The 25,666-nt window shown below is 39.4% G+C and overlaps 2 protein-coding genes across 7 annotated transcripts in view; one reads left to right on the plus strand and one right to left on the minus strand.

Annotated features, from left to right (window-relative positions):
- Positions 1-21,282, plus strand: part of SCRN1 (secernin 1) — a 37,298-nt gene extending 16,016 nt beyond the window's left edge. For both annotated transcript variants that reach the window (XM_079300164.1, XM_079300165.1), the window contains exons 3-9: positions 4,799-4,980; positions 9,807-10,009; positions 12,843-13,037; positions 14,615-14,780; positions 16,676-16,856; positions 18,833-18,992; positions 19,230-21,282. In XM_079300164.1, the coding sequence (XP_079156290.1) occupies positions 4,799-4,980; positions 9,807-10,009; positions 12,843-13,037; positions 14,615-14,780; positions 16,676-16,856; positions 18,833-18,991 (1,086 nt within the window). In that variant the 3' untranslated portion in view covers position 18,992; positions 19,230-21,282. The remainder of the gene's footprint in view (positions 1-4,798; positions 4,981-9,806; positions 10,010-12,842; positions 13,038-14,614; positions 14,781-16,675; positions 16,857-18,832; positions 18,993-19,229) is intronic.
- A 2,860-nt stretch (positions 21,283-24,142) lies between these two features.
- Positions 24,143-25,666, minus strand: part of WIPF3 (WAS/WASL interacting protein family member 3) — a 35,213-nt gene continuing 33,689 nt past the window's right edge. For all 5 annotated transcript variants that reach the window (XM_079300159.1, XM_079300160.1, XM_079300157.1 and 2 more), the window contains 2 exons: positions 25,503-25,604; positions 24,143-24,619 (listed from right to left, as the gene is read on the minus strand). In XM_079300159.1, coding sequence (XP_079156285.1) covers positions 24,579-24,619; positions 25,503-25,604 — 143 coding nt within the window. In that variant the 3' untranslated portion in view covers positions 24,143-24,578. The remainder of the gene's footprint in view (positions 24,620-25,502; positions 25,605-25,666) is intronic.

Below are 25,666 nucleotides of genomic sequence, written 5' to 3' on the forward strand. Positions count from 1 at the left end.
TGTTTCTAGAGCTGGCTACCTGAGGATTCATCCTGCTGATGGAGAGACTTCTGCTCTCTGCTCTGGTTCTACTGTGTGACCTCTGGAATTGGGGCTGACTACTTGAGGGATACCCAGGATTTATCCTGGATTTGTCCTGGTGCTTGGCTGTCCCCTTCACTGTGGCACAAGTTTTGCTGCTGGGGGAGATGTCATGGCTTTGTTTAATGGGTGTGCTGAAGTCATCCAGGTGTCTTCCACTCTATACTTAGTTCTGCTTACTGTGCAAGCAAGCAGTGGTAATAGCACTGGCTAACCACCTCTTTTGTATTGTGTACTGTTGCTTGTGTGTTTCTCTTTCCAAGTAGAGGTTATTCCCACTTCTTTCAGCTCTACTAAATTTGCTTCTGTAAATAAACAGCAAAAGAATTGTCTGTAAAGTTCATTGCTAGGCACATCTGCATTAGATAGTCTGAGGGGCTTCCTTGAACTGCTCTGTTCTAGTTTTCCACTTCACCATGATGGGAAAGCCCAGGCAGCCCATGTCACCTGTGGGATCATCTGTCTCAATGTCTTGATGGCCAGGGAGGCAGCAGGCTGTGAGGCTGCCTCAGCACATTTTCTGCATCCCTCTTTTGGAAGGGCTTAAAAAACCATCCATGGTGCAATTTACTGAGTTGTTGCAATCATACAAATATTTCACCTATTTTCAGATATGTGCTATGGCATGGCAGTGCTTGAAGTAGTGAAGCAAAGAGTTAATGCCAAGTTTGAGCCTGGATGTGATGGCAGGGAAGGGGGTTGGGGTGGGATCTCTTTTGTAATCTGAAATCTTAATGCCTCTTTTCAAAGATCATTTCTTTCCAAAGCATTCCCTGACTATTGCCTTTGTTATCCAGGGCTGAAGCCTATGTGATTTCATTGATATTTCATAATGACCTGACTGACAGTGCTAGGAATTGGGCTTCTGCAGCCTTAGTACAGTAGAAACTGCACAATAGTTCTTTTCATTAATGAAAGAAGAAATCTCTTGTGCTTATAACTGTGGTGTCTGGTTTTGGAATATCTCCAATTTATCTGCATGCCCTAGCTAGGCTGGTGGATACATTTGTGCCTTGTGCTATTCTTAGAACTCCCTTGATAAGATTCTCTTCTTGATACTGCAAGTGAAATAAAAGAAGTATCATTAGTTCCCAGCCTGCACAATTTTCTTTAAAGTTGTTGTCTGCATCTCTTGTGTGTGAGATCTCTCTTCTTTAGTTTTATATTTTCTAATGGGAATTGACTGTCAGAGGGCAAGATGCCAGCTATGCCACTTTCAGGGCTTGAATTCTAGAAAATCAATGGAGCCTGACACCACACACTCTCAGCCTTTGCCACCAGGTTTATCGGTTTTCTTCTGTTTTTAGCATTCATACTCAAAGAAAAATGTTAGTCCATCTGAGGCTGGACATTTCAGGAATTTTGAAGACAGGGTTAGTGGCAAGCAGAATCACAGCAGTACCTGATGTCTGTTTTATTTGTCATTGCCTGGTTTGGCACAGTGCTCAGTGGAACAGGCTGCTCTGCTGCTGTGCTGGAGGGATTTGCCAGGTCTGTGGGGGGCAGGAGAGGGAGACAGGGATGTTGGAATTTTTTCCTGGTTTTGAAATCCTGTCATCATCCGAGCTCCTGTTTCTAGGGATCTAGTGGCCTGTGAGGTTTTTTCAGTGGATAGTGTTGTCTTTCCCCCCTCTGTTTCCTTCTGTGCTTTAGCTGTTGCAAGGCTGTGTCCTGGTTTCTGTGGAACAAGCAGCAGAGGTTTGCTGTGTTGCAAATCCAGTGTCTGGCTCTAGTTGACCTACCTTTACAACGGATGTGTCTTGGCTAAAGTGGATAGCCCCAGTTCCTCATGTTTCTTGGGAAAGAGTTTTCTGATGTTATTTTAAGGAGTGCATAGTGAAGTTATGAAGTGAGAGCTTTATGTTGAAAATTAATTACCTACTGTCACCTCTGGACTCTAGGTTTTTGAGAAGCTCATACCTGCTATTATAAATATGAACCATGCTCCTGCCTTAATACATCAATCCCTTTGAGTGCTTACCTTTATGCTTACTGGAGTAAATAATTATAGTGGGAAGGTAAAATGTCATCAAGACTTATTCAGCAGTGTCAATGACCATGACAAACAAATAAGAATCAAGTCAATAGTAGTTTTACAAGACGTGTCAGTGACTGTCAGATTGAAATGGTTTTTCTGTTATTTAGGTCTTCTGAGGCAATTTATATAAATAAAGCAAGGCTTGAATATTGTCTATATACCTGAGTTATTGTATGGAAAATGAATACAGCATGAAATATGCTCCATGTTCACTTTTTTTTAGGGTTGGGGGACACAAAGAAGCAATATTAAAGGGGCAGCTGTATTTTGAGGTGTGTAGTGTTGCCATGGATGTTTTCTTTGATTACATAATTACAAAAAACCCCAGATTTTTTCAGAATGCTCTGGATTCATTGAGCAGGAGCAAACAATTTCCCCTTTCCCTTTTCTCAACTGCTACCATTGACAATAAGATCTTAGCAATGAAGAGCAGCTTTGGTAGTGCTTGCTTTTGGAACGAGGCAGTGGTAGTTAGCAAGGATAGCCTTGCAAATATGTTTTGCAGAGGAAAGGCATTCAGCATCTTTTTAGCTTAACTATCACTTTTCAGAGTGTTATCATTTTTCCTTCCAAAAAATCAAAGAGTCAGTGTAAGCAAGCTTGTATAATAGGGCTATTCAGCCAGAAAATGCTGTGCAAGTGTGGGTGTATGGAGTACTGAAGTCTCCATGCTGTGTCTAGGTTTTTGCTTTCTGCTGTGGGATTGAGAAGGTTCATGCATGGCTCTGCAGGATGGCTGCAGCCAGCTGACCACCTGTGACATGCTGAGGCTGCAGACTGGGGCCTGATTGCTGCTCTGGTGTTGTCTTCACATATAATCTCTCTTCCCTTGCTGCTCCAGCTGCTCCTTTGCACACCCAGCAAATACAGCTATTCTCTGTTCACACACATGCTTATCCAAACAGCACTGACCTGAGGCTCTGAAATGAGACTGTGCAGAATGTCAGAAATGAGATTTGTTTGCTGACAGCTCAAAAGGAGAAGGGAGAGTTTTAATAAAAAATGTCAGTTATAGCATGGCTTGGTTATGCAATGAAACAAAGGGTGAGCTGTATAAAGAGTTTTATTAGTCAGATCTTAGCTCCTGGCCAGAGCCAAATGTTGTTGCACCTTGACAGATGAGAAATTTGCCTCTAAAAAAATCACAGCATATTACTATAAAAGCAATTTGGTCAAACAGCCAGTCAAATATTAGGGATGTTCTCCTACAAATACAGCAGGTATTTGTTCCTGACTGGATCTTCTTACCTAAGTCTGTCCTTAGACTGAAGGAGTTCACTGCCCCTCTGCTTTGTAGTGTTTTGGTTTTTTGTTTTGTTTAGTTTTGACCTATTTGTACACATTACCTAATGAAGGTGGCAAGTTTATTTCTTGTATCCCTCTTGCATGGTCAAAACGAAGTACTCTGAAAATCCCATTTCTGAGCAAAGATAGTCTATTATATGTTTTAATTGCATTCTAGAGGAGCTATTACTGTAAAAATCATTGCTCAGGACTGGAGGCTGAAGGTGATCATGCTGTATAATCTTTAAAGGCAGAAAGAAAGGCTAGGAAAAAACAAAGCTTCTCGATGCTCTGATAATTTTGGACTAATTTCTTTGGCTTTAGATTTTAATGTAGACACAGTCAAGCAAACAAGGCAAATATCTTTTAGTCCACAAGTCTATTCTGATGATCCTGTTTACTTTGATATATCTGATCAGATATTCCTTAAAAACATTGTAGCAGATTTCTTCCTGTAAGGAAGATGTTACAACAGGAATGCTGGACCTGTCAGAAATACAGACAACTTTAGGTTTCTCAAAAGCAAATTCTGCCAAGTTTGATCCATTAAAATCTTGATGTGATCTCAACAGCAAAATGTAAAGTCCCTTTATTTGGTTTGCACAAACCAATGGTGAATCGAGTCCTCATCTATGCTGCCTGGGAAAACAGTGCTTGTTTTGAAGGCAAGTAGATATCTTTGAAAGGTACAATGAAGTTGAAGTTGAACTTCCTTGAAGTTACAATGACTTCTCTCCAGCCTTTCTTTTATTTTTGATGAGTCAGAGTACATTCACAGGCATCTAATTAAAGAGACCATTTGAAATAGTAAAAACAGTAATTTAAAACACAGTAATGCCCATGTTTTATTTCTGTGACTTTATCAAAGTGGTTTATTATGCCACTCAATCTTTTCAAGGCTTGTTTTTTTGCCTCTTTCTGCCAGTTGCCTCTGTGCTGGGGGCAGCTTCAGGAGAGGAGGAAGCTTTCTAATGTATTCTGTCCCAGTTACCATTGTCACACAATGTATGTAATAAAGTACTGGAGATGGTGCTTAGGGGAGGTGCTGGAATGGTTTGATGTTGTTACTGTGTACAGGTATGATCTGTGTTCTATTAATATAACAGAGCAGTCTGTCTCCTGCTGTCTTCCACTGATTCCAGCATTTGGGTCCTGCTTGTCTCTTGGAAGCCTGCAAGCACCAGCACATGTATTTTCCCAGGCTTATGCAGTATAAGGATGAGAACGTTCAAATGTGGCACTGAAACATTGTTTATAAAAGTTCTTGTTCATTGACAAAAAACCACATATCTTTTAAATAACATGTGTCCTTTCTGAACATTGAAGTCTTGTGTTGCTTGAGCCCCAGCAGCAGAGGAAGTGCTGGTTTAACCCTCTCCCTCCTGCTGTCTGCAGTGCACGTACATTGAGATCGAGCAGGTGCTGAAGACTCACGCCGTGGTGCTGAGCAGACCCTCCTGGCTCTGGGGGGCAGAAATGGGAGCCAACGAGCATGGAGTGTGTGTAGCCAATGAGGCTGTCCTGACCAGAGAACCAGCTTCTGAGTCTGAAGCCCTGCTTGGCATGGATCTTGTCAGGTGGGTGTCCTGCTGAGCTGTGACCAGCCTTTCATCAGCAGCCTTAGGTGATGCTGGTCCCAGCTTTGTGGTGTTGGCACAAGGAGATTTTAAAATTATATAAGCAGGCTAGGTAGGGCTCCAGATGCATCTGAGTGAAGAGTTAAAACACTTGCAATCTGAATTTAGCTACCAAGGATGTACCAGTCTGTTGTGGGTTCATTCCATCTTCCTTGTCTACCCGCCCTACAGTGCACCACTGGCTATTCTGACAGGGTAAGAGATATGATTACATTGTTAGTCAGGAACTGCTAACTAATTTGTAACATCAGCCTACTCTGACCCAAAAAGCTTATTCTGGGCTTATAGCCAACTGTAGGCATAAGCAAACTACTATGCCTTCCTTCAGCCCATGCATTCCAATCCAAACACTGCCCTTATCCCAGTGCTGGCACACCAGCTCCTGTGAGTCTGTCTGCCCAAAAGGCTCGTGCTGCACTGTAAGGCTCAGCCTGCATGCTGACCTTGTAGTGAAGAGAATTTAAAGGAGGCTTGGGTGAGGGATGAAAGCTGAAAATGAAAGAAGAGAGGATGTGAGAACTTATTACAAAGACAAATGATGCAAATGAACTTGATTTAAAGACTGAAGAGGACAACAGCTGCATGTTTAAGTAAATCAGTCTTAGACAAAATAGTCCTACTAAACTTTGCCCTAGGATACTTAATGAGCTGACTGAAGCTCTTACTGGTGAATTCTCATTTTTCTTGACGACTAATGAAAAATGGTAGAGAGTTCAGTTGACTGGAAAAAGTTAAATGTGGCTATGCTTAATATAGTTAAAAAGAATTGTTGTAAACCACCTTAACCTCAGCTCCTGAAGGGGAAAACCTCAAATATCAAGGAGTTGATAAATGCACAATAGTAATTGGTAGTCAAGAAAAATCCTTCAAACCATTCTACTTTACTCCTGCAATGAGTTAACGTATTTTTAACATATAAAAGGATAGGAATAGACACCTTGATTTTTAAGAGGATGTTAAAACCTTAGAAGTTATTTCATGAACAAGCTGGGAAGCATGAATTAGAGGAAGTTGTTGCTAGGTGCATAGCTGCCTGTTCTCCAAGATGTCTCTGCAGAAATAGAATGTCTGCTTCCAGCTACCATAAATCAAAGGAAAATGGGCCATTTGGAGAGAATGCAGTGGAAATTGGAAATGTGATCAGAGAGCTAAAGAATCTGTCCAATGGGAAAATCATGAGGGAATTTGGGTTATATTTCTCTTTGGTATTTTATCTAAGCCCTGTATATACTGAAGGAATCTGTGGAGGAGCTGTACTTGAGGGAACTAGAAAATTTATTGCATCAGGGGAGGCTGAGTAGATGTGAGGGGTTGTTTAAGAAAGTATAGAACAACCTTTTGTGAAGAAAAGGACATAGATGACTTTCTAATCTCCACTTTCATTTTTTCCATCCTACCACAGTCCTTTTGAAACTTTAACAAACCTTTGGTTTAAATGTCAAGTTCTACTTATTTCTTACTCAGCTATTGCAGTCTCAAAGGACTGGTTAGCTTTCAAATGTATTTGTTATCCACCAGCTCTAGATTTACCCACACTGTCAAATCAGGACACACCAAAGTGAGGAGGCAGTGGCCATAAACTACAAGTAATTATCAGCTGTAGATGCTCCCCTCCCTCTCCTCCTTCTCACCTGCAGAAGAAATTGTAGCTCAGATGCAGAGAGAGGGTGATTCAGGCAAGGAGAACCAGAGATGTGTTGTTACCATCTGCTGCTTGTTCCAGCCTAAGTGATTCTTTCTCTTATTGTGAAGATTTGGGCAGTTGAATTGTGTCTATTTCATGTCATCTCATAGACATGAGAGATCAAGTACAAAATCAACCTCCATAGGCTGCAGTGAAGCAGCTCTGCCTCTTTGATGGACTATCACAGCATGTCAGAATGCTTGAATGATTCTTAAGAAACTGATAAAGTTTGTGTGATGGACTTCAGGGTTGGAAGTTGGTCCTATTCCATGCAGGCTGGTCCCCATCCCAGTTAATCTAAATGGAGAACATGGACCTAGTCACAAACATACAGAAAAACAGAGGGAAAATATGCTCCAGCACAAATTACTAAGGAATCTAAACTAAAGTTGACAGCATTATCATACAAAAGGTAAATATGGAGAAACCTGTAAATTACACCCTAATTTTTGCATTTTTTGTCTTAATTTTAATCCCTATGTGTTTGTATTGTTCATTTGTTCTTTTCATCACAGGTGCAATAAGTTTTTCAGAGCCACACAGAGATGCCAGTCTTGGCAGGGAGTCAAGAATGCTCTTTAAAATGGTATTAATTTGTTTACCAATTTCTTTCCTTAGAGACCTCAAAACTGAATAAAGTAGGATGTCATCAAGTATGTTAATTTGGAAAGCCTGCATTATGTAATTGATAGGTGAAGTTGAAAAGCTTAAGATAATATTGTTTTGACAGTATGATAGCACATTGGAGGTACTTAGGCAGTGGATTGTACTAAATCACTGAAATTTTATTAACAACTAATTCAAGCTGTCATCTGGGGTTGAAATTGCTTCTAACTGTTCTTCCAGCTCACCTTGAAGAGTACTCTGAAGTGTGTTAGGGAGAGAGTTATGCTGTGGTTGCCAAGGCCACAGATGTTCAGATAACTGACAAGACTTAATTTTGTGGAAATGAGTGATGTGGTCATTTTGTAGGATGCAGTTTTTTCCCCTTGGGTTTAGTTTATTTTGTTTGGCTTTTTTTTTTTTTTTTTTTTTTTTTTTTTTTTTTTTTTTTTGCTGTCCCTTGTGACTGACAGCAGCAGCCAAACAAAAGCAGAGCCTAGACCTTTACTTAATGGAAATAAATGTAACACTGGAGCCATTTATTAAAAAAAAAATCCCTAAAGGATACTTCTTCAGCCTGAATCCCTGCTGTGGTTTTGACAGCAACAGCTAGACTGTAACCACCTCAAATGGAAAATTTCAGGGAGACATTATTAAACTTTTAGTGGGATGTTATGTCTCTTGGCAGGTTAGATCTAATTATAACCTAATGGTTTTGGTCATTGACTGGGGAGAAGGGAGCAGATTATCACTGAATCTAGTGGCTGTATGATCACCAAGGTAGTTTTCAGTCCATTCCCTTACTTGTGGCAGGGGCTGCTCCTAGGGAATAAATAAGACATTATTTTGGACTGGCTTTTAAATTGTCTGTGGTATGTGCATAGACTGGCATAGCTGTATTGGTCTGAAAAATCAATTGCACCAGTGATGAAAAGAATGAAGGAAAAACACAAATGCAGGGGGTCTAAAAATGGGGTCACCAGTACAAAACAAGTTTCAGCTAACAAGAAAGGACGAGAGGAAAGACCCTATGAATGCAAAGTGACAAGATGATGGTGGAGGAACTGTCACTTTAGGTTAAGCCTTATCATTCTTGGCTCTTCTTTGTCAGTAAGTGATAAATTGATGCTGCTGAGAGAGATGAAATCACTGCTTTCAATAATTCAGCCTAAGCCAAGGCTAATGCTAGCCAGGTATTTAACAAAGCAGAGCCAGTGCAGAGATCAGATTGAGAAGTACTGAGATCAAAAACCTGTATTCAAATTACCAGGACCTGATTTGTCTACTGTAGTTTTTAGGAATAAAACAGAGTAGTGTTTTCTTGTCATTTGATTTCAAGAGAAATGGAGAGAGCTAGCACAGATAGTACTCATATCTAAAAAAGTGATTTTCTTGGAACTATCCATCAATCACAATTATTTTGTCCATAGAGCGGTTAGAGAAAAGACAAATACAAGGGAAAAATATTAAGGTGACAAAACAACAGAGAGAAATTTTGGACTGATCCAGGTAACTCTCCCAAAGGACAGAGACATGGATATGCTCTTTTTTGAAACACTGCATTTTCTGATTACCAGTAATTGGATTTTGGAACCAATGAAATTGTTTGCAGGTCTGATTTCAACTTCTGGTTACTGCTTTTGTGGTTGATTCAATTAGGGCTGTAAATTATATCAAGGGATAATTTAATGCCACTTATTCAAGGCAGGATACAGTCGTTCCCTAGGGCTTTGTAAAATTTATTACCACACCTCAGTTTACTTTTCTATAAACTCTTGCTTTGTTTGAACCTCCTTTTAAAATTCTGTTCTTTCAGACACATGATTGCTCTTACTTCTGACAAAAGCCATACCTGGTATTTAAATAGTTTTTCAGGGAAGCCTCTGCAGGAACTCTGAAGTATGACTGTGCAGAAATGCTTGTCTTTACAGTATGTAGTTTGCATCTAAGGATAACTTCTAATTTCCATGGCCAACCAGAGCATTGGGAAAAAAAAGGTTGCAAAGAGGTTGTAATATTGAATACTCCTCCCCTTTTGTGATAGCTGGTCATCTTAATTTGCAATTTCCCACCCTTGTACAGAGTTAAAAAGTTAACTTGGTACAGCTGTTACTTAAAAAAACCAAACTTGCAGATTGTCCTGCAAATGTATTCTGCCTGAGGAGGAGATAAATAGAGCATTGCACATTTACAGTGCACCTGAGACCATTGGTTGGTAACTGGACTCTTAAAAAAACTAAAAGCTAACTAGGATAGGCTTGAGAGTAAAGAAGCAGTGTAGAAAATCAAGACAAGAAGCAAATAATTCAATATCCCATCCTTTAATTCTAATAACTAATTAAAGCAAGAAGTCTCATACTAGGCATACCAGACACTTCAATATTTTAAACCCAGATGAGTGCAGATGTTTAAAAATAATAACTTAAGGAGAATTCACTGTTTCATTCCTCTCTGAATCTGTTTCACCCTTCTCTTATAGACTTGGCCTAGAAAGAGGTGCAACAGCTAAAGAAGCATTGGATGTAATAGTTGCTCTGTTGGAAGAGCATGGACAAGGTGGAAATTATTATGAAGATGGGAGTTCATGCCATACTTTCCAAAGTGCATTTTTGATTGTGGACAGAAATGAAGCCTGGATACTGGAGACTTCTGGAAAGTATTGGGCAGCTGAAAAAATCACAGGTTAGTTTAGAACACACAGCAAATGCTATTAAAAGTAGCTGTAAAGAGCTGTCTTGCAAGAATTGGTCTTAAAGTAATTAACTTTAAATAAGTGACTAATGAATGCAAGTGTTTGATTAAATCACCAGTTTTAGTTTTCTATATTTGTACTACTCTGACTTTTTTAACGTGTTGATTTGCATTGGCTGATGTGACAGCATTTTCTATGGAGATTGTTGTCTTTATGCATAACTATGTAATAATCATAATTTTTATATTTGATAGGTGTATTTTCCAAGATTTATTTTCTGTTTGGAACATGTCAGATTTTTTTTTTATGGAGTTAATGCCCAAATTGTTATTTGCAAATCTAAAATATTGTGAGGAATAGATAAACATTGATAGTTTTGACAAGAGGGCTTTTTTTTCAGGTGATAAATTGAATGAGTTGCTGGTGGTAGTTCCTTTACTGAAATAGATATACTCCCTTCATATAACTGTTTTTTAAATGATAGTGCAAAACAATAATTTTCTGCTCTTTAAATTTGCAAATGGTTTATTTTCCTATATGTGCAAAGCCAGAGCTGCAAAACTAACTTCTGGAATTCACTGGCTCAATGGATGAATTTATTTAAAACTTTTCCAGCATATATGGGCTGCCTTAATGTAATATGATTGCTTAAGGCCTGAATTTAACTTATTCTCATTTTGATTTTGAGGGGATTTTTATTTTCATAAGAGTAGAACTTTCAAAATTGTACTCATGTTTGAATGAAGTCAAAATTCAGAGCATTCAACACGACTTTTGTCATCTGTGACTTGAGCTCGGACAGATCCATGCAATTCTCTCCTCATTTCCCCCTGAATGAAAGGTAGGAGATAGCAGATATGGGAAGGAGCACAGAAATAACACCAGGCTGTGCAAGTGTTGCCTCCTGCCAGCCCTGCCACCTAACAGGAACAAGTTACCCTCACAGAGGTGGTGGTTTCCCAAGTAAAGCTTGTGTTTTAAGGATACCTGCAGGTTGTCTGGCACAAACAGACACCAAACAGAGAGAGAGGAGGGCAGGCTGAAAATGCTGTCCTGATAAATCCCCAGTTCTGGAAAGCAGCTGACTCCTGAGGTTCCTGGGATTATGCAGTGACAGCCTGCCTTCTTCTCTTGACCTGCCTGATAGTTGAAGAGCAGTGGGTTTTATTTATCAGTTTTAGCTGCATCAGCAACACATAACCTTCATGTCCTCCTTCCCAGCAAATAAACTGTTGCCTTCATTTGCTGCTTGCAGCTTTTTGAAGTGAATCTGCAGCTCTGTCCTGGTTTTTACCAGCACTTTGCTCTTCAGGAGGTCCCTGTGAGCTGCAAATAAGTAGTTTCCATCTCCTGCAGCCTGCCAGGAGGAAAGGCTGCTGGCTATGTAAGAACTCAGTATTCCACACTTTTTTCAGGGGGTTCTTTTTTGCAACCATAAGTGTGCCTCTTAAGCTTTCAAATGAATGCACAAATGCTGTTAAAAAGGGGAAGATGTGTCATTCCTCAGTGTGAAGGCGTATTTTTTCCTGACTATCCTCAGTATTCTAATATACTGCTGCAGGACTGTAAAGCTTACAGTGAGTATTTGTCAAGCAATTCTCTGACAATAATTTGAGAATAAGCACTTCAAAATCCTTTCTATTAATGTTCCTAAGTGGAAAAAATTATTTGATTGATAATTTTATTTTTGTGGTGGATCAAACCCATGAAATATTATTTTGCATGAGTTTATAAATGTAATATTTAAAGAGCTTTTAAGGAGTGGCATGCCTAGCTGGACATGAATACAAATATTCTCATCACTCTGGTTAAGAAAATTCCCTGCAAAGTATGCTGCTTGAAAGTGTGAATTAGAATAAGCTGTCAGGGTCTCTAGTGTAAGTCAGAACTGGATGACAGGGACTTTTTTGCAGAATGATGCACAGAATTTCTTGAAGTTGTTACCCATAACTTAAATTGCATGCATGAGGCATTACAAAAGCAAGCTTGCTTTTTTTGGAAGGCAGTATTAAAAATCTTCCACAACTACTGGTTTTGCTTCTGTCTAGGAAATGATTTGTGCCAAATTCCAGAATCTGTGTTTATTTTAGTTTATAGTTTCACTTTATCAGCTCTTTCTCTGGCTTCCAATACATTTGCTTTATTCTCTCTGAGGATTATCTGCAGCAGCCACTGCCATGCTGTGGATATTTGGTTGTAAGCACTGCAGTATTTTTGATAAAAGGAACTTTAAAAACTGTTTAGTCTTCTTTGAAGGCTATTTACACATTCTTTTTACTTCATGCCATTTTAAAATTTAGGATAAAAAAAATTTAATTTAAACCTATCTTGCAGCTTACAGTGAAACTGCTTCTCAACTGGGAAGCCTAAAGCAATTGCTAAGATTTTAAAAACATGTTCCAAATTCCTCATTTTGAAGGGAAAGGCAGGTTCATTAAATGCAGCTCTGTGCTGAAATATATTTTGAAATCAAGTCAGATCTCAAGCCTTCTTGTGTCTGTGGAATATGCCATTGGAGAAAAGATCAGGCATGTGCCTTTGGCATTTGGACACCACTATTGCTTTGTGTGAGGTGAAACTGGCATTCTGTCTAAATCCCACTGTTAATCACAAGTGTGTCTCAGTAGGGCACAGAGGATTGAGCTCTGCAATCTGCAGTGATTGGTAATTCTGTGTATGTGTAATTATATAGTTACACAGTCATGCCAAATGTACATGCTAACCAATGGTTTAATTTGTTTCCTAATTGATATGACATTTTCCTCTCAGCTTCTCTCAGAAAAACTGTGTTAATGCTTTCTTTTAATATGTGTCTCTTTCTAGAGGGAGTGAAATGCATTTGCAATCAGCTTTCATTAACTACAAAAATTGATGCTGAGCATCCTGAACTAAGGAATTATGTGAAAAGTCAAGGCTGGTGGAACGGAGACTCAGACTTCAATTTTTCTGAAGTGTTTTCTCTTGCTGATGACCATTTAGCCTGTTGTTCTGGCAGGGAGAGCCTAGAAAAGCAAGGTGGTAAGTGTTGAGCTATCTTTCTGTGGGCACACTGGGTTTTTCTAGTCACTGCTGCCTTCTTTTTAGGTATTTTGTCCAGAACTACATGTGGTTGAGAACACCTCTACATAGAAACCCTGTAGGAAGGAAGATCAGTACTAAAGACTGTCCCTAAACTTGCCACAATTTAGGATGAAGCCCTTAATGTCACCCTCAAGGTTTCAAAACAGCATTGCAATTGCTAAATAACTTCAGTGTTCTTATGTGCCTTATGTGCCACTGCATTTGTGCTTTTCTTAATTTTAGTGGCCCTGCCTAATATTAAAATTATAATATTAAAATAAAAAATGGCCTCACATATCAAAAATTGAGCTCAGTGGACTCTGCATTTTGGGGAAAAATGTAGATTTAACCTTTTGGGGAAAGTTTCAAGAGCATAGTTTAAGGAAGAGCAGTTGCAAACTGAAGTCCCTTTTTCTTTGTTGAGCAGAACAAAGGTACTGGAACATATCTTGTGCCTATTCTCTGCAATCAAAGGAAAGGTTTATTTCCAGATCCAAATTTATTACTGACTTCAGTTCACTATAGCTGGCCAAAATACCTCTGAAATGGCCAGCCTGCAGCAGTGCATGGCTGACATATATCTGCTCTTTCATGCATGAAAAATAGCACAAATTATCATTTTCTAAACAGCCCTTTACTACAGATGTGAATTGACTAGACTGTTGGCATTTTCACGTGTTGGTTAATGTTCTGAAGAGTGTAGAGGTGAGATTATTTGTTGCACTGCAGAGTTCTTGCTCTTGGAGAATTGCAGGGAGCGTGGTTTGTGTCTGAGGCACATACAGTAAATGTAAAGGACCACAGGTAAAAGATCTTAATAAATCTGGATTATGGCTAAAAACCCTGAGGGCCCCTACAGACAGATGGCTATGGCTGAAAATCTTGCAGGCTGCTGAGTCATTCTGTGTCTCCTGGTGTGTTGAGGCACCTGTGCAAGGAGGTTTGAGTCACTGCAGAGTCTGAGAAGGTGCAGGGGAAGAAGCCTGACCTGCCAAAGGAGCATGTGAGAAAACGTGGAGGGGCTGTGGGGGAAAAGCTGGGATGAACACAGGCAGGAAACATGGTGAGAATGGATTCTTGAAGACAGGAGTTGGGAGAAAAAATCCTGGTGTCTCGGGCTGCTGCTGTAACATTCTGTGACTGAGAGATGGTGTTTCAAAATTTTGACCGAGAGAGAATCAAAATTGAGAAGTGGAAGAGGAGGGTGCTCTCATTCTGCCCTGCCTGAGTAGAGGAAAATGGATGTTTTATGTAAGTAGTCTATCCATAGTGCCTGCTAAAGCAGTTTTACAGTCTTCTTCCAGAAAAAGTACCTTTTAAATAGCATTTCTCCCTACCTGGCAATTGCCATGCCTAATTAATGCTTCGTTCCTTCTGAATGTTCATTGTTTAAGTAGAAGCTATTAACTGGGATTTGTGACATGCTCATGTCAAGTATCAGTAGCTGTTTTAGGCCAAAGCTTGTTCAGACTAAAATCCTTACCTGGGCTCCAAGCCATTGAACACTCAGGAATCTTTTCCCCCCCTCCTTATAGGTGACGTTTCTGCACAAGCTATGATTGATGTCCTGCGTGACAAGGATAGTGGTGTCTGTGTGGACTCTGAATCTTTCCTTACTACAGCTAGCATAGTGTCTGTTCTGCCTCAGGACCCTAGTTTTCCCTGTATTCATTACTTCACTGGCACACCAGACCCTTCCAGGTAAGCCACAGCACTGGGGTCCCTGGGGTGCAGAGCAGGTGATGGGAAGAAGGTGATAAACAAACCCTGCCACCCAAAGTGGAACACACTTCAAGAGCATGTTCTAACCAGAAATGCAGTCAGTGCTCTGTGATGTGCTATCTGACAGTCCTGTGTTACTCAGCTTCTAGGGGAAATGCAGTTTAGTTAGGAGACAGGAATTCCAGTGTAGCTGCTTTCCAGCTGGAAAGTTGTTGAGATGATAAAATTGAGGACTTCCCAAGTCACTTTTCTTGAACAGGTGTGTGCAAAACTCAAACAAATGAAGTGTTTTACCTATCAAAGAGGGTTTGTGTACTCTAGGTAGCTTCATATGATATAAAAACATTACCACAGCAAAATATCAGCAAGTTGCTGGGATCTCACACATGTTTTTTATTGGAGGGGCAGTTTCCAGTTTACATGGTGTCCTCTCTAGCTGAATGTAGCTGAGGAGATTAGGGAATTCATGGGTCAGATCATCAAAGAACTAATGAATTATCTTGTGTTTTAAACAGAATCCACCTGGGATTCACAGAAATTAAACTAAACCACTTGCAGTTATTCAGGAGATCAGCCACTTGCATTGAGGTAAAGAGGTTTTGGGGAGAAGAAAATGATGCCCTCGAACAGCTGACAGTCATTCCTGTAGAAAGACCAGTAGTAATCATAAGGTTTTACTGAGCTATGGAAGTCATCCATGCCAAAGGGACTTTCCACCCACCTTGCATTATGCAGCTCAGACTTTCAGGATTAAGTGTCAATTTTAAACTTGCTAATGCAAACTTTTCTTTGACTAGATGCAAATCTTTTGTGATAACAAGGAGAAAGACTTCAAATTATTTAGTTGGGATTTCTGTCCTTTTGACGGTGGAAAACCTGGTTTAAAAGCCTTGTTTAGAGACATTTTTTGCTTTATCTTACAGTGTAATGCATTAAGTAAGAATTATTTACATGTGGCTAGTGAGTCATATAAATTCTTAGTCAGCAGGGCTTTGTGACAGTGATGGAAAGGGTAGCAGCACTGAACCTGCTGACTGTCCACAGGCAGTGGTTATTAATTGTGTGTTGCAGAAGTCTTGCACTTTTGGCAGGTTCTTCACTGCAGAATGAAGGGTGCTTTTGTTGTTCTGTATCTAAAGGGAAGGAATGCAGTTGTTCCATGAACTTGCTAAAACCTACTTTCAGCTTCTTAGGAATGAAGATACTGTATTGACTGGTTTTTTTTTGTTTGTTTGTTTGGGGTTTTTTTTGTTTCTTTGTTGTTTGATTTTGTTTATTTTTTGTTTGTTTGTTTATTTGTTTGTCTCTGTTAGGAGTTTAGGTCCAAACTCAGTGTTAAAGTTGTTTGAGGAATGTCACAATATTGGTAGCCATGTCTTCTCCCAACTCATGAAGTAAAATTCTAAAGTGCTGCTCTTTATATGCAAAATCCACTGATATTGAGCAAGGTATCTAATCTTCCCTGTGCCACACAAATGTTTTTTCTGATTTTAATAAAAATTAAATCTGGAAGGAGGAGGAGAGATGCCAGTGGGAACATAGGAGAAAAACTGATGTGAGGCCAAATGTTGAGGTTTGTTACAAAAAATTTGGGAGGAGGAAACCAGTGCTACTTTTCTAAAGAAGTGGCAGAACTGGCATGAGGACACCAGAGAATCTTATAGATAAAAATGGTGATAAGCTTTTACAATAATTGCCAAACCCAGATTTGTTTTGCTTGTGACCAGTACCAAGTCTCTAACCTCACCCATGCCTAGTGTAGATGAATTACCTATGCTGCTCTGTATGTGTTTCTTTGAAACATCCTGGTGAATATTTCAATAACACATGAGATCTCTCTTATTACTGCAAGCAGTAATTCTCATTTCTTTCAGGTCCATATTTAAACCCTTTATTTTTGTCGATGATGTAAAATTAGTACCAAAAGTCCAGTCTCCTTCTTTTGGCAATGATGATCCTGCTAAAAAGATACCTCGATTCCAGGAGAAACCTGATCGTAGGCATGAACTGTACAAGGCACATGAATGGGCCAGATCTCTCCTGGAGAATGATCAGGTAAGAGCTGTGGGATCTGGGATTAAAGAATTGAAGTCAATGTAGGTTCCTAACTCCAGAACTTAGTTCCCAGTCACTCATTGGAAAGCATTCTCTGAATATTCTTAAAATCCTTGTAAGTTTAGCTTGAATAATGATGCCCTCTGAAGGACAAACTATTCTATGTAGCTTTTTTTATCCTGAGAGTGTTGCTCTGTTCCATTACTTTTACAAAATGAAAAGTCAAACTGTTAAGCTGATTATCTTGTTCAATCCCCACTGTGCATGTAGTCTTTTTAGTGATTAGAACACTGGATACTAGTACAACGTGGTATCAGAATTATGTGCTAGGATAAGGGCAGGAGTGTTGTAATTTAAATTATATGCTGGATTAATAGCTATACAGTTTGGAAAGGTACTTTTCTTGAAGTAATAATTTGCAGGTGACAGTTTTGGAAACCTTGCGTTTTGCAATTCAATGCATTTCTGATAATTTTTAAGATTTTACTGAAAATGCCATGTGAGAAGGAACAACACTTAGCAGTGCCATGCAGTACATACCTGAGGGCTGAAACCCCTCCCTTGTATAAACTTAGTGTTGAGGATCTCTTATGCAAATAATTTTGGAATAAGTGAAGTCAGGAAGGGGATTATTCTGTACAGCTTTTCCAAATGCTTGAGATGCAGCTTTTGGAATCATTGGGCAGGTAGTTCATTAACTTTTCAACATTTGCAGTTACAACTACAGCAGTAAACTGGATAAGTGTTTTTGAGGAAGTGAAGCAGAAAGATCACCAAGGCACACCTGTCAGGCTATTATTGGTATTCCGGCAATTTGTGGAAGACCCTCACATAGTTGTATTGAACTTCCTCAAAAGGACTTGCTTTTCTACAATTTTCCTCTGTGTGTATTTGCATGGGTCAGAGTCTTGCTATGACCATAACAACATCAGACCAACCCATTATTGATTAAGGAAGCTGTGATAACCTTTGCTAGTACAGACATTATTTAAATGCAATTTGGGCTAGATTTTTGATTTCTTTGAATTGAGTAATTTAAAATCTGTGGCCTCTGCTAACATAGTTTTAATGTGCAGCTGGCTCTCATATCATTGTGCAAAATGTTGATTTAGGAAAGACCTAGAAGAGGATCTTAGCATCTTGTGGACTCTTGCCTGTTAAAGTCCCCACAATGTGACACCCATAGTTGTGGTAGAACAACAGTAGATGCAGGTAGATGCAGTTTCTACTCAGGCTTCATGCTGTAAAAGTTGCTCATCCAAGACCCTAAACCGTAGATGAGATGCTCTACTCTTTCTGGACAAAATGCTGAGAAAAATCCTGAAAAACTCAGGACCACCACTCATTCTAAATTACTTTTTTCCCTCCTGAAACTCAGTTTTGAAGGCTGCAAGCCAAACAAGCAGCACTTCTCAATTAAAAAAAAAAAAAGAAAAAAAGAAAAAAAAAAAGGTAGAGTTTAAATAACATTTGGATAAAATGAAATCACACCTTTTCCAGGAGTAAATTTTCTGGAAACACAAAGAGCAGTAAGTCAGAATGGCATGCAAAGCCTCCCTGGGATCTGGAGTCTTAATACTGTTACATGACACATAATTTCAAATTTCTTCATCATCTTGCAGGTGTTGATTGGAGGGATGCATATGCAAATATGACAAACTGCACAATTCTTAGGGCTTCTAGTCTTCTCTTATAGTTCTGTTAGTGGGATCACAAAATTAAGAGCATGCTTTACCTCTGCTATATGTACAAGCCTTATATAATTTTCCTGTATCCATCTTTTACCCTTTGCCTTCTTTGCTTTAAATTTGGCAACTCCTTTTTTGTTCTTTTGCTTTATGCACAAAGTGTCCAGGACTGTTCCTTTTAGTTCCTTGAAAGATATTTGAAAATATGTCTATAACAAAGAGAAACAGTAAAATGTTTTAATGAGCCTGTTTGCTGGTTAACTGAATTTGGTTGTTTCATGCCTTTAGGATAAGGGCCAGAAACTGATGAGGATTATGTTAGACCTTGAAAAACAAGGTTTAGAAGCAATGGAAGATATCCTTTCTCGTACAGAGATTCTGGATCCAGCTGAAGTAGTGGATCTTTTCTATGACTGTGTTGACACAGAATTAAAGTTCTTCAAATAAAGTAAGCAAACAATTTTTAGGTATTACTCTACCAGTGAATGTGAAATGTTGGATCCAATTCTGAACCTCCTCCTCTTTTACACTAAGCTGAGGATGTTAAGAATTGGGTTCAAACTCACCTTTCTACCTGCTCAGCTTGTCTCCAAAGTCCCTTTTCCCTATGCTACATTGCAGGCGATTTTTTTTCAATTTCACTCTTGCTTGGACTGGATTTTCAACAAATTTTATCTCATTTCAGCTACAATGGCTATTGTTAGCCTTTTCACTGGAAGACTGCAATATTCTTCAAGCCTTGAAAGAAAGTCTTCACACTTGTGACTTTGCAGGAAAAAAACATTTCTAGAGGAAAAAATGTTACTTGCTAGCTGTATCCGGTTAACAAATTGCTTTCCTTCGTCCAATCTTGTGGTGTTCCCGTTTGTGTATGTATATAGTGAAAGGAGAAAGTCACTGACTGGTCCAATTACTGTGTGCATGCTGGCTAATTTAGTACAGAATGTTAAAACATGTATGTTGGGCAACCAATTAAAGTAAAGATTTAACTTCATCAGGCTAATTGCCATATTGTCATTGAAAGCAGTCTGGTTTTCCCTCTGTTGCTCAGGACTAGGTTTGCAGCAAAGCTGACTTGCATTTTTCTCTTTTTGCTAATTGATACAGAGTTGAAATGGTAGAGTTGAAATCACGGTTTGAGATGGCCAGGAAGGTAAGTCCTGGTTCTTGTCCTTGTTGTGCTGGCCTCATAGGCTGTATATGGTTGCAGTAACTCAGCACCTGACACTATGCCTGTACAAATTATCACAATTAAGTCCCCAGGTTAAGTTCTGCCTTTGCCTCAGCCAACTTGTGTTTGTAGTGCACCTGGCTGCTGCTCCAGACCTGAGTACTTTAGTGCAGAGCCAGCCTGGATGCTGTAGAGATCTACACATATTGGCTCTTGAGATGCAATTAATAAGTGTCTGATTTATATACAAGCTACAGATTTGGAATTTTTTAAAGGAATAGGTGCTGGACATTGATAAATGCCTGGTTATTCTCCATCTTTCTGCCTTTGTACTGCTGAGCAGTTCCTAGTAATCTCTGTTGTGACATATGTGGCTGATGAATCCTTTAAGTACCAGCGAGTTGCTGGTGGGTGTGGCAATCCAACTGGTTAGGCTTAGGAATGGCTGTCCTGTGCTTCCTTACATTCAGTGCAGTGCTGCAGCATGCTTCCCTTCCTCCACAGCCCTACAGGCAGGCCTGCTTTTCATTGTAGTCTCTTCTTGTGGAATGGGATAGGGCAAACACTGAGAATTAAACCAGTAAACACTGTGTCCAGTGAAAATGGTTGGTGGGTTTTTTTTCATACAGGAGGATGAAAGTTGTCCATGTCTTTAATAAGTGGAAGTTAACTTATGGAGTTAAAATCCTTCACTTTTTGGGAAAGTGGATGGTGAAGAATCACATGCTTTTGTATTGAGGAAGTAAAAGCTCTGTAGAAAGCAGAAACAACTCAAGTTGAAACTGTAAGAGTTGTGCATCAGGAAAATAGTCATTGCCATACTGGCACACTTCATTCTCAGGATTTTTTTAATGAAATTGTTCTGTTTAGACTCATTACTTTGGTATTGCCTTATATAATGGTAATTGGACAAGAAAACATGGGGCCTTTTTACTTACTGAAAACAGGAAGAATACATTTTCTCTTATGGCCTACCTAATAACCTCTCATTCACAATAAAATCTTCCCATGCTATCTATGATAGTACCAACTCCTGTGTCTGAGTATTTTAAAGTGTAGACAATAGGAGAAGAAAATATTCAAGTAAATCCTGAAAATTAGCTGCTCTGTATGGTAACCAGAGGAGGGGCTGACTGCAAGAAGCACATTTGATTTCAGAGAACATTGTGGGGGATGAAGCCTGTTGAAAGAGAAGTGTGCTTTTTCCAGCTGCCCATAACTGAAGTAAATGGATTTCCCATGAAATCACAACTCCTGACAGGAGTAGATAGGTATTTCTGAACAACCAGGGAACAGAGATGAAAAAATGATTGCCCCAGCCAGAGGACAAAAATTGGGAATTACCACTTCTCACAGCTATTTTGCACAACTTGGATCTCTAATCTTTGAGAGCTGTGAGGGAGGCAAGATGAAAGAAGTGGGTGTTCCTGTTAACAACATCATATATTTTATTTGCCTTTTTCTTAAGAAAGAAGAAAGCAACACTCACAATTATCTCATGGGCGTTTATGTCCTTATGTGAAACTGCTTATATGACAGAATGAATAAATTGTTTTGAGCACAGTGATCCAGGTAATAATTTTCTAATAGTATGTTGATGTTGCTTCAGTTATATAGTGCATTTAAAAACAAAAATCAGCTGTGGTACAGCAACATGGTTGGGTGCAGTTAGTATAAACCAGAGCAACTGCATGGTCTTGATATTTGCAGTGGTCTTGAACAGAGGTGTGTCTCAGTGGAAGGACACAGTGGGACTTGTGGGATCAGCTGCCTCAGGGTGACAGCCACTGTGATGCTCTGTATCTCCAGAAGCTTCAATGGATCTTGAATGACAAATGCATGGAAACATTTCAGAAATGCTAGCAAATAGAGGATTTCTAATTTCATCCCTGAAAGATGTTGTTTATTTCTAAAATACCCAAACCATGAATAAAAAATGGAGCAAAATTTTCCTCTCCTTTATATATCTGCTGGCAGGTAGTCCAGCATTAGGTACTTTTAAAATACTTAGGAAGGTACTTACTATAGAGCAGTACACAAATTTCAGAATAAATGAGAGCCAACAATATGCCACTTTTAATGGTACTATAACAAAATAGTTTTAAAAACAGTTTTCAACTTTTCCAGTTGTTTGAGTAGCAATGTAGATTCTAGCTTGTTACTGTATTCATGCATATTTATCAAGTAACTACTGACAAGTATTGGTCAAAGTATCACAATTTTTTTTTCTTTTTTCTTTTCACGTGATGTACAGCAAGTTATAATAGGCTAGGAAAAGACAAATGTTGTTTTCTTGGAGTCCTGTGGGTGAAGAGCTTCTTACCCCTACACCATCTCACACCATGAATCTGCCTGTGTGTGGGAATAGTTACAGCATAACTGAGCTGCTGTAAGAACAAAGAGAAAAGCAAGGATGTAAAGATGCAGTTACCTGTCTTTTCCAAATAGTTTTGTTCAAAGGCACCACCATGGGGCAAGATCATCAGTGATCTATAATATTATTACACCTCAGGGGTAATGTAATGTAACTGAGGGGAAATTGATGGCAATTATATAAATTATTGCCATAACTGAAATAGCCTGGCTGTTAGCACCAGACTCATCCTGGAACAGCAGTATTCTTTTTCAGGCTGGTGAATCATGAAATCATTTATATTGGAAATAATAGAACTGTTAACCCAGCACTGCCACATTCACCACTAAACCATGTCCCTGAGTGCCACATCTACAAGTCTTTTAAATACCAGTAGGTATGAAATGGTGACTTCACCACTTCCCTGAGGAGCCTGTTCCAATGCCTGACCACCCTATTGGTGAAGATGTTTTTCCTAGTACTGAATCTAAACCTCCTCTAGCACAGCTTGAGGACATTTCCTTTTGTCCTCTGACTTGTTACTTGAAAGAAGTGACTGACCCCCACATGGGTACAATATCCTTTGGGGTTACAGAGAGTGATAAGATCCTCTCTGAACCTCCTCATGCCAGGATGTTGTTGGCTTTCTTGACCACCAGAGCACACACTGGCCCTTGTTCAGCATGTTTAGCTACTGTCAGTCAGCACACTCAGGTCCTTTAGTAGCAGGCAGATTTCCAGCCACTCTGCCCCCAGCGGTGCCTTGAGTTGTTGTAACCCAGGTCTGGGAATGCAGAAAAGCTGTAAAAGGGGAATCAGAGGGTGGTTGGGATTGAAAGGGATGGCTACAGGTCCTGTGGTCCAACACCCTTGGGCAAACAGGGTCACCTAGAACCAGGTGCTGAGGACAATGTCCAGATGGCTTTTGAGTATCTCTAAGGAGTGAGACTCTTCAAGGTCCCTGGGCAACCTGTTCCAAGGCTCAGTCACCCCCACAGTCAAAAAGCACTTCCTGATGTTCTGACAGTGCCTTCTGTGTTGCAGGTGCCCATTTCCTCTGGTCCTGTCACTGGGCACCACCGAAAAGAGTCTGGCTCCATCTTTAAACCCTCCTTTCAAATATTTACTTACACTGGAGAGATCCCCTCTGAGCCTTCTCTTTTCTAGGCTGATCAGTCCCAGCTCTCTCAGCCCTTCCTCATGGGAGAGATGCTCCAGTCCATTCATCACCTCTGTGGCCTTTTGTAGGACTCTCTGCAGCACAGTCATGTCTTTCTTGCACTGGGGAGCTCAGAATTTGGACACAGCACATGGGGCTGGCATATCAGGTGTGGCATCACTAGTGCTGAGCAGAGGGGAAGAAACACCTCCCTGACCTGGCACCACTCCTCCCAATGCACAAGAATAAGGGTAATTCTTGTTAGAAATAGATATCTTAGGAGCAGATCTGAAGATCTGTGATCTGAAGACCTTACTCAAGGTCTGAATATTAAAAGCAGTAGTTCAAGTCTTGTTCACTGCTAAGTAGTTATTCTCTACTCTATTCTCAACTCTATTTGAGACAACAACCACTTTGGGGGCTGAGTGTTCCACGTGGTGTGTTTTGGACAATGACCCTTCACTGCTGGTGAATAGCAGTTGCCTGTTTAAAATGTAGGCCCCTCATCCAAAGGCCTTGTAATTGCTGGGTATAGGCAATCTGTCACAGAAATGGTAAATATCCACTTTGCCAGCAGGAAAAGACAGGACATGTGTCCTTACACACACTCAGCACTGTATTCACACACACCATTTCTTTTTCTTGCTTACAATATAGCAACTTCCTTTTCCTCAGCTTTGGAAAGGTTCTGTCATCTTTGTGAAGTCCATGACCACCCTACACAGCTGGGCTTCTTCAGACACTATCCTATAAGGATATGTAATCTTTAGGAGGTAGGCTTATTAGCAGCCACAGCTCCTTGGCATCTCCTCTTCATGCTTCATGAGAAAAGGATTGCGGGCCCATCTCTTCATGAAAGGGACATCCTGCTGCAATCTGTGGCCAGGCAGAATGAAAGAAGTGAAGAAACATAAAAACAGACTAAAGAGAATATATTAGTTTGACAGTTCATTGAAAAAATGCCTCAATAATAACTAAAGAATTTCCAAAAATTATGATGGAAGGGGGAAAAAAGAACTATGGGCACATAGCACAAAACATTCTGAGGTAACACTGCCAGCACAATAAGAATTAGAATTGTTTCAACACTACAAAGAATTTAAATTTTATGCTGCTTTGCTTAAAAAATATTCACCTATATACAGTAATTTAAAAGCCTGTACTAACATTCCTGTAGTATGTAGGCCAGTTCAAAATGTATCATTGATATTGTTTTACAGTTTATAGAAATAATATTGCAGTACTTGTGACTCAAGTACAATCAATCACTGCAACAAGAACCCCTTCTGTTTTATATATTATCTTGATCTTCTTTTTTAATACTAGTCCAGAGAGCATCAGAAGACTCTTCTCATCTCACATGTGTTCTTAATGGAGGATTTTTAGAGGGATCTGTAAATAGATAGGACAGATTTTAAAAAGGTGTTTTGGATGCAATTATATAGCAGAGATGCTGCATTTATCTGCTACTCTGATATATACATACATATGCATATATATACATGTTTACATACACACAGGTATTGCTTGTGCTCTGTAGCCCTTCAGTAAAAAGAACAATACAGCAGACAATTTAGCCTGAGGCTGCTATGAAAAGTCATACAAAGTACCTTAGCATGGAAACAGAACTTAAGGTTAATTAAAGTTGGACATATAATAATACAGAAAATTGGGTTTTATAAAAAAGAAGAATATGAGCATGAGATTTTTTTCCACTTTTAACTACTCATTTTCAAAACTGGATAGGTGAACTGCTCTTACAAGAGTGACCTCATTCTAAGTAAAGAAGGGAGAAAAAAAAAAAAAGCAAGGTTCAACCATTTATCACTTCCCTGAGAAGGTTCAGTACTAAGTCTCTTTGTTAATTCAGGTGTGTGATAGGATTGAAATAAAAATACATAATGGAAGACATGGATCAAATAATCTTTCTCTCTGATTTCACAAATTAGTGAATAAAAACCATCAAACTCAGTAGCTACCCAAGTCTGTTTTGCAACATGATTGTTTTTAACATCACAGGTTTTGCAAATTTAGCAATCTAATCACAGGCTGCATGTCCAGCCACATAATTTGTTGTTAGCTAAGACTCTAAAGTAACTAAGTGATTTTCATTATATCTTTGGTCCCTGTTGTCCTGTTACTGTGACAAATCCCATTCCTCTCTGTGCCTATGCTAGCAGACCAGTTATGCTAATGCTGGTTCAGCTCTTTATTTTTCATCTCCATTTTTAAACCTCTTGATAATGATCAGATCTTTTAATGTTTACACACTTACCTCTAGGTATCTTGCTGGGATATGTTTTCTGAAATGGTTTGAATTCATCAGGTGGGGGGAAATCTTCCACAGAATGGAAAGTAAATTTCGATTCAAAGTCATCTGAGAAGTTTCAGGGAAATAAATATTAGTTACTGCTAGAGAGAAACTAAAAAAAAAAATAA

This window comes from Erithacus rubecula, assembly GCF_903797595.1.
Source record: "Erithacus rubecula genome assembly, chromosome: 3".
Classification (NCBI taxonomy): Eukaryota; Metazoa; Chordata; class Aves; order Passeriformes; family Muscicapidae; genus Erithacus; species Erithacus rubecula.